Source organism: Podarcis gaigeae (genome assembly GCF_964106915.1).
Source record: "Podarcis gaigeae genome assembly, chromosome: 1".
In the NCBI taxonomy this organism is placed as follows: Eukaryota; Metazoa; Chordata; class Lepidosauria; order Squamata; family Lacertidae; genus Podarcis; species Podarcis gaigeae.
The window spans coordinates 48,288,622-48,305,355 of record NC_139678.1 but is presented as its reverse complement, the minus strand read 5'-3'; the positions used below and the strand labels follow the sequence as shown (position 1 = coordinate 48,305,355).

Below are 16,734 nucleotides of genomic sequence, written 5' to 3'. Positions count from 1 at the left end.
ATTTTGTTCTCGCAATGGCTAACCAAATGCCTGTAGGAAGCCCCAAAGCAGTACCCAATCGTCTTCTGTTAATGATCTCCAACAACTGGTATTCAGACACATACTGTCATTACTTCATTTTATGGCAGTGATAGTTTAACTGTGTGAAGAATTACTAACCTTTTGTCCTGAATCTTACAGCAGTCACCCTGGTCCTAGTATTATGAGAGAGACAAAAAAAACTAATATCTACCCCCTTTTTTCTAAATCGTGCATAATTTTATATACCTCTACCATGTCCCTCACTACTTGCCCTTTTTTAAAACTAAAAAGCCTGAAGTGTTGTAATTAAGGCCAACATATTGGTATGATGGTTGTTTTGTGGATTGGGGAACAGAGGGGGCGGGGCTTATTTGGGTCTCTAGAAAATGTCAGTAAAGTTGAAGATGGGATAAGGCAAGGGATATGTGTGATAAAATGCCCAGTTAATCTTCTTTCATGGTCTTTTAAAAATTCATTTCACAGTTGAAATAATAGAATAATTTTTAAGCAACATATCTGAGCTCCTATCTCTCTCCCTCCCATTTCCGATTTCCTGCCCCTGAGACATCTGTTGTCTCCTGGTGTTTGGTGCTAAAAGAGGCAAAATGTCTGGCTCTTAACTGCCATTGAACTCTCCTGGGGACCTCCTCAGTTTCCTCCACAGTACACGTTGCCGCTTCCTGATTTACTTCCCTCTGTTTTATACAACATGTAGAGATTGCAGAAGGGGTATAGTGTTTCTGTTTTAAAGATAAACCTTCCCACCCACCCCCAGCTGCCCTGTAGAAGGGAGGTTGCTCTACCCCAAAATAGTTGTCTTGCGCTAAAGCATATATGTGAGCAGCTCAGAGGGTCACACAAATAGTCCTGCCAGCAGTTGTCAAGGCAGGTGCTGCTGCAGCCTCGTACCACAAGTGTTTCCCCCCAGAAATAAGGAAAGAGTAATTTATGTGCCTGCACTCTTTCTAACCACTGTGCCCCCTGAACCTGCCTCCACTGCTCACTCAGCCTACCTGTTGACGTAAGTGGGAGTCCTGGGTGTGTACAGCAATGCCGAGAGCAATGATATATTTCCTTCGCTTGCATGCTAAGTTTAACTGTTTCCTAGCCACGTCCACATCTGGATTGCAATTTTCACAATGTGAGAGTTGATAGAGGTGCAGAAATAAGAACTTTGGAAAAGTTGATTTTTCTCATGAGTCAGCCTTTGTCTCATATATCCCTGCTCATTTGGTGACATGGTGGAAAGTCTTCAGTACCTATATAATGGAGAAACCTCATTTAATTTTACACGGTTATGAGCCTTTTCTTTTTGAAAGTTCAGGGGTTTGAGGTGAAAGAATGAATATGAGTGTGTGTGTTTGTGGGGAATCCTTTAAATAGGAGTGAGAATTAACAAAATCTGAAAATCTAATAGTCTGCGAAAAGAAGTTTTGAGAAAACTATGTCATATTATTATGCATTTGGATATAACCAGGAAAAAAAACATATCAAAGTGACTGGGAAAGAGAGCCAAGACAAAACACTTAATAAGAAGCATGGAAATGGATTTGAAATGTGTACCTCAACAGACTTTGTGTACAAATGTGAAATAGAGGGTTGTTGTTTTTAAATTGACATACATCTGGTAGGTAACCCATGCATGACTTTGTCATATACAGTGGTACCTTGGTTTACAAACGCATCAGGTTACAAACACTTCGGGTTACAAACTCTGCTAACCCAGAAGTAGTACCTTGGGTTGAGAACTTTGCCCCAGGATGAGAATGGAAATTGCGTGCCAGCGGCGCGGCAGCAGCGGGAGGCCCCATTAGCGAAAGTGCGCCTCAGTTTAAGAACAGTTTCGGGTTAAGAATGGACCTCTGGAACGAATTAAGTTCATAACCCAAGGTACCACTGTATACAGTAGAGCAGTCAACATTTTCTGGAGGTGCAGCTCAGAAAATACTAGCATGCTTCATCTTTTCTGGTCATGTTTTAAAATTAAAATAATTGGAAAATCAGAAAAAAATGAAATAGAAGTTATAACAGGATATGATTAACTAGAAGATGCATTGATCATATTGTTTGGGCATGTTAAATACTTGGTCTTATCATTTGCTGGTAATATACTAAGGAGTAAACAGTACACAAATCCAGAATGGAGTCCCTAAAACTGTTGGATGGCGTCTTGTACACCCCTTTCCAGCATGTCTTTGTTTGGATCTGGCCTTTCCCAGCCTCTCTTTTCCTTGATGCCCAGGTCATTCCTCTTTTATGGGATGCATGCACTGGTTTGTCTGATATGACATGGAAAGTACATGCAGCTGTCATAACTCCTTCGAAGACATGGTAAATGATTGCCAGTTGTTGTTTTTAATTCTTGTATAAGCAGCTGTCAATAATAAGCACATCTGATATAGCATGAATACAACTTATCTCTCCTTTTTGGTTTTTCACTCTAGTGTTGTCATTTTACTTCAGTTACAAGAAGGTAATATCAATGCTTCTGTCTTCTTTATTCTAGGCTCTAGAAATGGAGAGTCTGGCTATGTGACTGCAGCACTAGGGAATACTTGGAGTCATAGCGTGAATACAAGGCTCATCTTGCAGTATCTGGATTCACAGACAAGACAGGTGAGGCACCAGGGGAAGCAATGTTACTCCTACAGTAATGTATATGACAGACACATTCTACTCAGAGAAGGTACTCTAAGTTGTAGTTGTCATGTTTTAGTTAGATACAACTGAGAGTCCTATAATAAGAAGGAAGGAGGGACAAAAACATTTTATTTCTTTGATTCACCTTCCTCCTCTCTACAAGGAATCTACACAGGGGTTGACTTCAGAAAAAGCTTCCTCTGACCTTAGTTCTGCTATGATCCTCTTCAGGGATGAGGTCAAGGACTCAAAGCCAGAGGATGAAATTCCACAAGGCAAGCCTGTGGTGCTGGTGCCCTTCTGGCCCAATGATATCACATAGAAACCACAGTACAACCACAGTCTACCTCTCTCCTTTGGAGTAAAAGGAGTGGACCAGGCCCCTTTAACTGAAGATGCGTCTTTCATTGAAGGCAGAGCTTGCAGTTGGAACAGAACTGGTCTGCCTATGTAGTGTATAATCTGCAGTCTAAGGTCGCCTGTTGGTAACATCTGATATCTGCTTATCTATAGTACTCAGACTGAGCCAGGCACAAGGCAGTTTTGCCTTACCTTGCCACCGTGGCAGTTAAGGCAACTGATGTCAACGACATAAGAACATAAGAGTAGCCTGCTGGATCAGGCCAGTGGCCCTGCTAGTGCAGCATCCTGTTTTCAACCAGATGCCTGTGGGAAACCAGGGAGCAGAATGTGAGCACAAGAGCATTCTTCTCTCCTGTGGTTTCCAGCTATGGTATTTTGAAGCACTGCTGCCCTCCAACTGTGGAGGCAGAGCTTGGTCATCATGTCTAGTAGCCACTGATGTCAGTTAAGTGTCTCAGAAAAAAATCCCCATTACCCTGCAATTGTTTTGATGATGGGGGGATCAGCCTGCCTTTGTTCTCCTATGGTCACTCCTTTTCCCCTGGGCTGGTGCACATGCACTTCTGCTGCCAGAGACTCCAGATGGCTCATTGCCACCATCCAAGCATTTTGATGTGGGGAGATATGGAGGTCATTCTAACCTCTCACTATTTTTTCATTAGTCTTGATCATTGGTAGATATTCTATCTTACCTAGCCATGCTTCTTGGTGTGGCCCACACAGAGCCAACACATGGATGTCTTCTTTACTAAAGAGGTAGTTGCATGTATGCCATGGGTAGGAATGTAATGCATGCATCTATATCTGGGAAAGGATCTTCAAACATGTCTGGAAACATGTCTGATAGTTTTTAGAAATAGCTGCATGTGTTATGTTGCTATTGCAAGATTCTCATGCATCTTAAGACATAAGTATATGGGGGAAACTTGTTTCTCCAGTACTTTCCCATGGCTAGTAGTACTCTCTGCTGCTTGAGAAAAACAATTGAATTATCTATGCTCTTGGATGGGCCACCTTTGGTTTTCAAAAGTGTTTCTGGAGTTTATTTTAGTGCCTTAAGATTTAGCTTATTAGTTTAGAAGGTGAAATTTTGGGGTTGTTACAGCATGTGTAGGCATAGACGACTGTGATTTGAGCACTTTCCTATTGTTTGTGTACTTCTATGTCAAACATCCGTTTTACATTTTAAGAAGTAAATGTTAATAATAATAATAATAATAATAATAATAATAATAATAATAATAATAATTTATTATTTGTACCCCACCCATCTGGCTGGGTTTCCCCAGCCACTTTGGGCAGCTTCCAACAAGTATTTTTTTTTTATTTCTGTAGGTATTTGTGAATAGGGTTTTATCATCTCCATCTGCAAATGCTGCTTTCTCTTTCCTCTCATAGTAAACAACTCGCAGGAATTAAAACAGACCAAACACCCACTATTTTAATTGACAGATCATACGTTTTTCAAGTGAAATGTTTAAAAGCATTTTACTCTGGGGGTGGTTGTTGAGGGGTGTTTTTTTTTTTCAAACAGTGAGACAAGGTGCAAGAACACACTTTTCAGCAAACACCTGATTTAATTTTCATCTTTTTTCATGTGCGTGGTTGAGCTGAATGCAGTTTTTCAAATGGCTTACAATCTAAACTCTGTTTAAACTCTGCCCAAACTCTGTTAATGCATGGTCAATTTTTATGCCCCCTTTTGTGACGAATGCTCACTACCAAAATTGCACAATATACTTTACTATTTTGTGATTTAGACCCTTGCTTATAGAAGATTCAGGGGAGCCTTCAGCCTCATATGTTTTTGTTCCCACATCTAGTGGTTCCTTTTATAGAGTGGCTGCTTACTACCTGAGATCCTGTGGGAGGTTAGCATAGGCAAAACAGAGAGCTGGATTAGGTAAATGTGTGAACTGACCAGCAAAGGCTATTTTGGTGTTCATATGTACTTTAAGCGGAAAAGCTGTGAAAAGACAAATCTGATACATATACAAAATTGTGGGTGCATGGAGGTTAATAATCCTATGTTTTCATTTGTTGCTTGTGGAATTTATTCTTAAAATAATTTTTTTGAGATTAGAGCGAAATGTTTAGTTGTCACCAAATGTTACGGGAGCTGTCTGATTAGCAGTCTTCTGCTCTCAGTACAATATTGAGATGTGTTATAAGCCCAAGCATAAGATTTCCCTGGCCTACGGATGCCAGACATCACTTCCCCAGTGTTCTTTGTTAGAGACCAGCTGGTTTTACCCTACCTACTCTGATTAGTGCGATATAAATAGCATTCCACCATTCTGACTGTCACACAAACACCAACTTGACTGGTAGTAGCAGGGGATGGCTTATGTTAAAACCTAAAAGTGAAGCTACAGTAGTTTTTCCGCAAAGTCTAACTCTGAATATCTTAAAGGTTATACACTGAAAAATTATGTTTTTACGCCTAATGATTCTCCAGCTCTTCTTATATATTTATTCAACTGCAGGAGAGACACATTCTTTACTCTAGAAGTGCTTACAGATGTTTCGACATTTTTCAAAAAAGAAGCCCCCCAGCATCCCAAATGTTAGTGTTGCCATGTGTTAATAATAGTGTTTGATAGTGTTGCAGTGTTACAAATCAAAATAGCTAGAAATGAGAGGGGAGATAGTAGCACTCATCCTAATGTTTTTAAAGAAGTAATGTATTAACTATTTTACTTAAAAGCAAGTTTGTAAAAGCAAACAAGAAAGACTATAGAAGTGCAGGGGGAGGATAAATAATAACTTTACAATCCAAGTTCTTTAATGATGACACTTTATTATATATATGGATATTTAGATTCTGCTTTTCAGCCTTATATGAGTGTGGGTAATGGAGGGGTACAAAATATGTTTTTGATGAGATTTGAAGAGGTTCTGGAGCCACAGCTGATAAGACATACCTGATGAGTCTGCTGTAATGTAGGGCTGACATATGTCCAGAATTTCCTGGGCATAGCCAGTATTCAGCCCTTGTATGTGTCTGGGTAGAAATCACTTAAATGTCTGGGGAAATCCAGATGTATGGCAGCCCATGTCAGAAGTGTAGATTTTGGCGAATTTCATTAAAAATCGTTGAAAAGCTCAATTTTGGTCAAAACTAAAAAAAAAAAAAGCTAAACAATTTATGTGTCCGGATTTTCTCTTTTTGAACTACTGTATAGCAACCCTATGTAATGTGTTCCTTTAAAGGGACGCAGGTGGCGCTGTGGTCTAAACCACTGAGCTTCTTGGGCTTGCCGATCAGAAGGTCGGTGGTTCGAATCCCTGCGGTGGGGGGAACTTCCGTTGCTCGGTCCCAGCTCCTGCCAACCTAGCAGTTCAAAAGCACTGTCAGGGAACTGCCATCGGAAAGGCAGGCGGTGGAAGGGCTCTCGGACGCTAAGAGAGACTCGGCAGCAGAGGAAGGTACCAGCAGGGGGAGGGAAAGAGCTCAGAGAGAAAGTGAGTCGGAGGGAGGGCTCCGAGAGACTGCCAGTGAAAACAGTGGAGAAGTCTCAGGACCCCCCATAGGTATACCCACTCCTCGCCGGAAACTGTCTCGCCGAGAATCCCGAAGACACGTTTCCGTTAAGGAACTTTTATGTTGGAGCAGATTCCGCAAACGCCCACTGTCGGATTCTGCTAGCGATTGAGGGAGTCATGTTTAAGGGGGCTCCGCTTAAGGCAGAGTTTGAGAACCATGCCCAAGCTCTGAGGGACTAAGCTTTAACGCACAAGCAGCTCATCATCCCATCACAAGCACGTTAAAAAGTGCAAGTAGGTAAATAGGTACCGCTCCGGCGGGATGGTAAACGACATTTCCGTGTGCTGCTCTGGTTTAGGTGTTCCGTTGCACCAGAAGTGTCTTAGTCATGCTGGCCACATGACCTGGAAAAACTGTCGGCGGACAAACGGCGACTCTCTCTGCCAGTAAAGTGAGATGAGCGCCGCAACCCCAGAGTTATCTGCGACTGGACTTAACTGTCAGGGGTCCTTTATGTAATGTGTTGACTGAAACTGCAACAATTATAGACAAGGTGGGCATAAAGAAGATGTGAAAGGATAAATTGGGATTCTGAAAATGATCTCAAGTGTTTTGAGCAAGACTGGGATATGATAACTATTAGAACTTATGAGGGGAAATGCCTATCTGATATGCAGGAAATGAAGACATTGCAAGAAAGGAAATGGAAGTGATAATTGACCGGAGGATCTGAAATTCTCTGGTTAGATTTTAGTAGTATGAGATGAATGCTCCCTTGTGGCCTGAGAATCTCATGTGGATGCTGGTAGATATGTAAACGTTTTCTGGAGAACATTTTGCTCAACCCTATAAAATATATAGGTTTAGAATGGCTAATGTTGTCTGCGGTTACTATGACACTCACCATGTGTGATGATGATACACAATGAGTTCAGTGCTGGTATGAAGTTTAACCAAATGCTAGTCTTTAAAAATATCTGTTCTCTTTATTCATGATAATGCTGAAATTTGCATACTTATTTCAAGTCATGTGTAGTGTATTTTTTTGCTTTTAATGCAGTAAAGTAGGAATAGTCTTGATAAGAAATTGCATATATGTAGAGTTTCTCAAAACTTCAGGTTTTTAAAAAGAAAAACAAAACATGTTCTCCTTTACTTCAGAATGTCTGTTATGAACAGATCAGTAACTTTTACCAGCAAAACTTTAATTAGAAACTTCAATGCTCCCTTCCTGATCAGTTTACTTTCTTCCCTTGTATATTGTTCTTAATTTTGGTTTCCTTTTCCTTTCACTGTGAATTGAAATACTACTGGACATTCAGTTCTAGAAGCAGGCATGGATTTTAATAATTGTGCAACTTTCTGTTTTTTTTTCCTCTTTGAAGATTTAATTCCCCAATATTCTATTCAGTTTATTACTCTTCCATCAAAATATACTAATTGTTTGTCCTTAAAAGGAGGGGGCTGGATCTACAAGTAAAAACAGCTTCCCCTGTTAGGAGTTTCTTTGCTGTAGCTGTTTCGTAGTTCTTTCTGAAAGAAGTGGGACTTCATTTTCTCTTAATATTTTTGTAGCAGCATGCATAACAGTCAAGCTCTGATAAATAAGATAATTATGTTAATCAGAATACTATTAAAACCTTGGTACATTTCAAACAATATGTATTCATTCCTCATTTCTTTGAGCATAGGAAGTTTCAGGAGAGCTGTCTTTTTCTTGCCAGCCAGCTGCACAAATTCAAACATGTTTTTCCTTCACTGGTTTACATTCACACTGCCAAACAGGGTTTTTTTTTTGGGGGGGGGGGTGTTCTTCAGCCACATGTACACACGAGCAGAATGCTGATTTCAGCCCCTATATTTGCAGGTAAGTATAACTTACATTCTTGGCTACAGGAACATCAACTGGCCATCAGTGTTCATTTATCAAACACTTTTCTTTCTTAAGGTACACAAAAGCCTTGGAGAGAAATTAATTTTGTGTATCTAAGAGGTAACAATATTTAAAAGAGCTATTTTATGTCTGTGTGAAAATACAAAATATTATCTCTACCCTGGAAACATAAGCAGTATAATTTGTTGCAAAGGACTGACCCAATTCTAGTCCAAATTTGAACACACTGATTGAACAAGTGGCTTAAAGTGCTATTGTGCACCTTCCCAACATCCACAAAGAGACTGCTTGATTATTTTCCAGTTTGAAATTGTTGGGAGTAACAAATGACAAATATGATGGCCCTTGTGAGCTTCTTATTTCTGTGAGGAACTGGGCTTCACATGGTCCTAAGACTTTCTTTCTCTCTGTCTGTCTGCCAGCCATGGGAGTCTGACACGGCACATAGTGGCTAGTTAAGGCAGCTAGCTGTGTGGAGGCCCCAGCAGGTCTTTCCCTTCCCCTTTAAGAAAGGCTCACTATCTCAACATTTGAGAAGCACTGGCCTCAGAAATTATTGCATGGAAGAAAGGAAGAAGCTAGGAGACTGACCTAAAGTGCTCAACCATTGCTGCAAATCCATCTGCACGGTATGTTGATTTACGCTGCTGTTGTTTATCAGGACTCAGACCTCCTAATGGACATGTGTGGGATGTATATGTAAAGCAAACACTGTCAGGGCACTGCAGGCTAGTTGGATTTATGTCCCACTTCTCTTCAGAAGGGCTTTTATGGAGGAGCAAATGTTTACATTATTTTAGACTTGTCTTTGACTTTAATCCATTACACACTCAGATATCAGTGGACAGTTCTGTCTAAGAACTGGATTAGAAACGACACTAAATAAAATAGAAACGCAATACAGTGGCATTATGGTTTTATTCACTTTTCTCAGTTTCCCCACAGAAATCTCTGTGTTAACATAACATGCAGTTTATATTGGTTTGGGACTTGAGTGTTTTGTCCCCAACAGAGTAACCAAAGGTTTTCTATAACTATCCCAGTCTGATACCTGCTAAAAAGAGATATTCTAGACTGCCAAGGCCCAATGATGACCTGAGACCTATCGGTATGGATTCAACTGAACAGTTGCACTAGTGGGAGCCAGTGGGACATGCTATGCTATTAGGTGGTATTCAACTAAGCTATTAGGTGGTATTCAACTAAGCTTTTATTCAGAGTAGAGTGGTACCTCGGGTTAAGAACTTAATTCGTTCTGGAGGTCTGTTCTTAACCTGAAACTGTTCTTAACCTGAAGCACCACTTTAGCTAATGTGGCCTCCTGCTGCTGCTGCGTCGCCACTGCATGATTTCTGTTCTCATCCTGAAGCAAAGTTCTTAACCCAAGGTTATATTTCTGGGTTAGCGGAGTCTGTAAGCTGAAGCGTATGTAACCTGAGGTACCACTGTAGTCCTATTGAAATTAATGGACATAACTTAGTCATGTTCATTAATTTCAATAAGTAAAACTTAGTTGAGCCACCAAGGGACAGTACTATGCGCAGTAACCAGGCAAAAGGCCTTCTCGGTAGTGGCGCCCACACTGTGGAACGCCCTCCCATCAGATGTCAAGGAAATAAACAACTATCTGACTTTTAGAAGGCAGCCCAGTTCAGGGAAGTTTGTGATGTTTGATGTTATATTGTGCTTTTAATTCTGTTGGCAGCCACCCAGAGTGGCTGGGGAAACCCAGCCAGATGGGCGGGGTATAAATAATAAGTTGTTGTTGTTGTTGTTGTTGTTGTTAACTCAGTTCAAAGCAAAAGACGATTTTTCTAAAAACAGATGGTGTCAAATCCGTTACATTAACAAAGTAATATCGGAAGCTGCCATATACTGAATCAGACCATTGTCTATGCTGCCTGGCAGCAGCTCTCTAAGATTTGAGATGGGTATCTCACAGCCCTATCTGGAGAGATGCTAGGAACTGGAACTTGGACCTCCTGCACACAAATCTTTACAACTCAGGTACAGTGCTTTACCCAAATAGTCTGGATGCAGAAACACCAAACTGCCGCTTTGCTTATTTAAAATATTAGCAGCTTTTTATGGATGATAAATTCCTGATCTGTCCAGCAATGCAAATTTAAAACAAAAGAGAATATGAACAGGGGAGAAATTATTTCACATATCCTGGAGTTTTTGATGTAGTCTGTGAAAATTTTAATTCTTTTCCACATTGACACATAAGAATAATTCCAGGTTTCTGGCTTATTGTAGTTTACCATCATGAATGAGGAACATGCTGCTGCATGCTGCCCCGTTGCTCCTGTTCTACTCCCTTGTTATGAGTGGGATAAACAAGCTAATAAGCCTTGACTTCCTATTACACATAAATCCAGGTCTCTGTGAGTTGTTGGTCCCTAACTAGGTATGATTTGTAAGCCAGCAGCAATGCAGCTGATACATCAATGCAACATTCCCATTTCCTACAAAGAGAACTATATTGCTTGAGAGCAAGAACAGGTGATTATTAAATTATTGCTTTCTGTAGCTCAGTGCTATGCTTGTCATCAGTACTTACTTTACAACCCACATATACAAGGGGGCAACTTCCAAATGTTCTTCCAGCCATCTTGTTTTTGGGCCAAGGAATGTCTAATTTAGTTTTGCTGTGTGCTTCTGGAAACTCATGGTGAATTTGTACATCAGGCCCCAGTTCAACTATTAATTTTATTATTGTTTAGAGTGACCTGAAACATGTTTCACATCCAGGGCTTTTAATGTGTGTTCTCTACTATTTCTTTAGCTTTTCACCTTGGACTTACTCTTTTTTTTCTGGGGCGTGTGTCAATTTGGAATAGGGGTAGTGGAGTTTTTGTTTTATCCTAAAATGATTTTGTAGACAGTGCTGTGGGTGAAAATATTTTAAGATGTGATGTAGGATAATCTCTTGGTTTCTTGGCTGGAGTCTGGGGCTTGCTAAGTTGCATTTTGTGTTGTTGTATAAGTGAGGAGTTGAGAGAGAGTAAGAGAAAGTTTGACTACTGCCCTTTGTGAAAGAGTGATGGTGAGGGACACTGGCATGATTTCTTTTATGCTTATCAGCATGGCTGTCAATCTGTCATCACGTGAAAAAATGCCCCTACACTTCCAGCTTGTGAGAAAGAACTACAGAATAGCTTGCTGGTTATTATGAACCACGGTCTCAGATGTTGACTTCCTTACATATATATTGTTGTTTAGTAGAAATACTGCATGTATGCATAGACTCCTCAAGATAAGAAGAAAGAAACACAGATAGAGAATATATATCCATGACTGTTGTCTCTTATGATACCTAAGTGCAAACAAAATGTATGTATATATGTTCCCGGCTGCCACTGGAAGTTCTCAAATCTGAGGACTTTGAAAGAGTGCAAAGGGAAAAGTTTTATAAGGCTTATACTATGGACATTTTGATCTTTAGTAATAACATAATAGAACTTCCTTCCTTAAAAATGGATTTAATGGATACATGAATGTATTTTATCTTGGTGTGAATCCCTAATCAGCATTATTGATCAGGAAATGTGGTGGCTGCATCTTATCCTGTATTTTATTTTATCTCATTCCAAACAAGTGGCCAAATAAATTTATATTACAGTAGTGTTGCACTATTTGTTTATTTTGTTGAAAGAATTAAACTTCCCTTCATCCAATTGTATCCCAGGTCACCGTAGAATAACAATAAACAGTTGGTGCAGAGTCAACTAAATAGGTGTGCTAGGAGAAGCCAGCACAAATGAGTCCCCCTAGCACAATTTTGCTCTCCCCCATTCTCCTACTCCCACCCCACTCCCCAAATTGGCTTGGAGTGGGGGTTGGGGGAACCTCTAGAACAGCATTCTGGGTCAGAGGAGATCATTCCATCTGGCTAACAGAAATGTTTTGTAATGATGGAATGATCATATTAGCGCAACATTCAATTCCACCCAGTATAAATAACAGCAATAATAGTGAATTTTACTTGGAAGATTAAGAAGTTAATACCTGTACTGGGAAAGGACTTTCTCAACCATATGCATTATGCAAATACCTTTAATGCAATCTATAATTTCTGTATGTATTAAACTGAGATGGGGGCAAAACAAGCAAGGCAAGGAAATGTAGTCATGGATTGCTGGAGAAGGGACCACTTCAGTGACTTATGTTTTTCATGTTGCTGCTGTTTATTTTGATCCCTGCCTCCTGAAGTGTACTTGTGTGGGATGTATGCTCAACACAAATGCTGCCTGTGTACTGTCTTCACTAATTGGTTTGGATTTATGACCCACTTCTCATAAAGTGCCCCAAGCAGCCATTGCTGCTGTTCTATAAAATAGCAGAGAGGAAATCCCTTTCTAAACAGCTTCCGTTGGACAGGATTTTCTTGTGGGGTAGGTATGATGCATTTAGACTGCTCTATAAAGAGTTTTATTGAATTGTGACCCATTAACCTGGTTTTAATTAAAAACCTCTCTTCAAACATACTGAGCTTTGGAGATCCAAATTTTCCACTGCAGCACACACCAATAAGTGTGTGATTTGGTTGTTTGGGGACAAATTCTAACATGGCATTCATGGATGAACAGTGAACAGGAACAGGAACACAAACTACAGTCATGCCATTTATGACTGCAAATATATGCCTCAGTCTTGGGGCTGTGTGAATTTGGCTCTGCAAGCCCCATTGAGAACCACCACAGACTCCTTTCCACAGGATGAAAACTGGACAAATCCATTTGCCTTTAGCTGATTTCTTCTTGCATCGCTGGAGTTAATTGCTCATTCTTTCAGCTGCTTAGTCAAAGTTCCTTAATCCCTGTTGATGAGGCTGCTGGAGGAGAATTGTCGAAGCCCCCCTTGCCTTCTTTTCTTGTACAATAACCTTGAATAGATCAGGTGGAGCCTGCAATATGTCTACTAGTTTTCTTTTCTCATTGCACCTTCTTTGCTTGAGACAAATGCCAGGCATTGACTTCAAAAGCAACAGTAAGGTTTTCCAGGGTTGTACACCCCATGAAGAAACCTTCAGGATCTTTTCTCTAAATCTGATGAACTAATTCATAGATTTGTGGATATTTAGTTGTTGGATTGATTGTTTTAATGTGTTTAGTTGGGAAGGAGGGCAGTATCTAAATTCAATAAATAGTTTTATTAGGTTTTATTATTTATATGTATGGTGATGATGATGCCCTTTTTGGTTTCATACTATTTAGCTGCCCTGGCAACATAAGCTCATGTTGAAGGTGTGGGACCTAAATCCTATAAAGAAGCAAATATTTTTTCTGGAGATATCAATATTTGTGCATTGGTTTTGACTCTTATGGTCTTGACTCTCTTTCAACAAGCTGTTCTAGATGAATCTTTAGTATCTCTCTTAGTCACATCAAGTCACATTGCTTGCCTGATCTGTTCTACATATCTCTGCTTTGGTTCACAGATTTGTGCAAAGGTTGCAAATAACCAAGAATGGAAATTGCAACATGTGAGTGTAAACAGAGCTGTAGTCTGTAACATACCAGGAAAACCATGCACAGGGCTATGCAGATGGGAATTGGGGTCCTATATTACTATTATTGATGTCTTTTGGCAATATTTGGCATCTATATATAAAAAAGACCGTCCCTATAAGAGAAATTTGAGAACTAATGTAATATTTCATTATAGTTCAGTTCCTTAAGTCCATCAGCTTCAATGGATCTACTTTGAGTATGACTTAGTTGAACATTACTCTTTTTAAAATAATAATAATAATAATAATAATAATAATAATAATAATAATAATAATAATAATAATAATTTATTATTTATACCCTGCCCATCTGGCTGGGCCTCCCCAGCCACTCTGGGCGGCTTCCATAGAAACCAAAAAAACACTAAAATATCACACGTTAAAAACTTCCCTGAACAGGGCTGCCTTAAGATGTCTTCTGAATGTCAGGTAGTTGTTTATCGCTTTGACATCTGCTGGAAGGGCATTCCACAGGGCGGGCGCCACTACCGAGAAGGCCCTCTGCCTGGTTCCCTGTAGCTTTGCTTCTCGCAATGAGGGAACCGCCAGAAGGCCCTCGGCGCTGGACCTCAGCGTCCGGGCAGAATGATGGGGGTGGAGACACTCCTTCAGGTATACTGGCCCGAGGCCGTTTAGGGCTTTAAGGGTCAGCACCAACACTTTGAATTGTGCTCGGAAACGTACTGGGAGCCAATACATGGTCTCAGCGGCCGCTCCCAGTCACCAGTCTAGCTGCCGCATTCTGGATTAGTTGTAGTTTCCGAGTCACCTTCAAAGGTAGCCCCACGTAAAGCGCATTGCAGTAGTCCAAGCGGGACATAACCAGAGCATGCACCACTCTGGTGAGACAGTCGGCAGGCAGATAGGGTCTCAGCCTACGTACCAGATGGAGCTGGTAAACAGCTGCCCTGGACACAGATTTGACCTGTGCCTCCATGGACAGCTGTGAGTCCAAAATGACTCCCAGGCTGCGCACCTGGTCCTTCAGGGGCACAGTTACCCCATTCAGGACCAGGGAATCCTCCACACCTGCCCGCCTACTGTCCCCCCAAAACAGTACTTCTGTCTTGTAATAGAGCTTTATGAATGGTGGTTCTTCTAATGCTTTTAAATTGTATCAGTATTGTGTATTGTTTGAATACTGCTGTGTTTCTTTTGAAACAGATTTGAAATGTATTAAACTAAAGTTTCCAATTCTTGGTTATGGCAACCAAATGCAAAACATCTGGAAAATGTTTGTGCTTGGGCTTTGTTGTACCTCCATCAGGATTTCTCCAAATGTAGAATTGCTGAGTGTTCTTTTGTGTGTACATAGTAATCACTTTTAGTGCCCAAATGGTGTATCAACTGTTAGATAGTCTGATTCTAAGGAATCCAAGAGGGAAGGTGATTGTATGTGAGGTATATAAGAACTATTTTCCTATCCAGCTGCAACTTAAAAACAGTCCTTAAGGGTTAGTGGTACATAGAGCTTATTATAGGTGTCAAGGTTATGATAATAGGGATGAACGGCCATTGCTAAGTTTGAAGCAACCTGACAATCCAGGTGCATTGATGGATCCAAGAATACCTTAAGGCTGTATACTTCAGTGAACAGAAACCAAAGTCTTATAAATGACAGGTGTTCCCACTTCCTGCCAGTCGCATACCTTGCTAACCTTTGTTGTAGTCAAAAATTGCATAGGTTCAGCATAAATCAGCTCCCTAGATTAAGTCCTCAATTTTTCAATGTGTATTAATATATAAAAACATAGTAAAACATCAAACGTTAAAAACTTATTGAAACAGGACTTCCTTCAGATGTCTTCTAAAAGTTGTATACAGTGGTGCCTCGCAAGACGAAATTAATCCGTTCCGTGAGGCTCTTCGTATAGCGGTTTTTTCGTCTCGCGAAGCAAGCCCATTGACAGCTTAGCGGATTAGCGCTATTAGCGGTTTAGCGGCTTTTAGCGGCTTATCAACTTAGCGGATCAGCTGATAAGCGGCTTAGCGGCTTAGGAAAGGGGGGGAGGGGAAAAAACCCGCAGGAACTCGCAAAACATTTTCGTCTTGCAAAGCAAGCCCATAGGGAAATTCGTTTTGCGAAGCGCCTCCAAAACGGAAAACCCTTTCGTCTAGCAGGTTTTCCGTCTTGCGAGGCGTTTGTCTTGCGGGGCACCACTGTAGTTCTGTAGACCAATGGCCACAGGCAAAATGATCAAACCCCCCTGTTTGCCATGCTGGAGTTGGTTTGGACTGAATGGAGGTATGCCTCTGCTCATCCCTGCCAGCCTCCAGTGTCAAGAAGTGCCCCAGTGTTCCCACCCAAATGGCAGGTGGGCAGAATCTGCCATTGATGGCATCCCTTCTGCAGGTAGCCAGCAAACCCCTCGAAACAGGATGCAGAAGGAGAGGGCCAGCACTTTGGGTAAGAAATGTTTGAAGAGGCTAGCCACATAACACTCCAACAAACCACTCCAGATCCTCAAATTGCATTATTATCCTTCCATGATGGGAAAGGCTGAGCTGTCAAAAAAATAAGGACTTGTTGGTTTTCTCATTTACAGCAGCAAGGCTAACAATAGCAAAGTGTTGGAAATCTGTGAATCATTGAATGTATAAACACTCTACATATATGGGGGAAATAAGCGGGGGGGGACATGCACACGTTGGTGTGCATGTGTGGTGGGGATTGTATTTGTCATTTGTGTATTCTGTAAAAAATAAATATTTAAAGAAAGCAATAATGAAAGCTTGAGACAGATTTTTGAAACTTGCACAGAACAATAGCTAGGCAGCCTCACCACCACTACAGGGACCATCTTGACACAGAGT

The 16,734-nt window shown here is 40.8% G+C and overlaps 1 protein-coding gene across 21 annotated transcripts in view; it reads left to right on the top strand.

Annotated features, from left to right (window-relative positions):
* Positions 1–16,734, top strand: part of RAD51B (RAD51 paralog B) — a 364,040-nt gene that overhangs the window by 185,181 nt on the left and 162,125 nt on the right. For all 21 annotated transcript variants that reach the window (XR_014566391.1, XR_014566392.1, XR_014566393.1 and 18 more), the window contains one exon: positions 2,528–2,637. Coding sequence is in view for 14 of the 21 variants with exons in the window: in XM_083747482.1 (XP_083603608.1) it covers positions 2,528–2,637 (110 nt within the window). In the remaining 7 variants the exon portion in view is untranslated. The remainder of the gene's footprint in view (positions 1–2,527; positions 2,638–16,734) is intronic.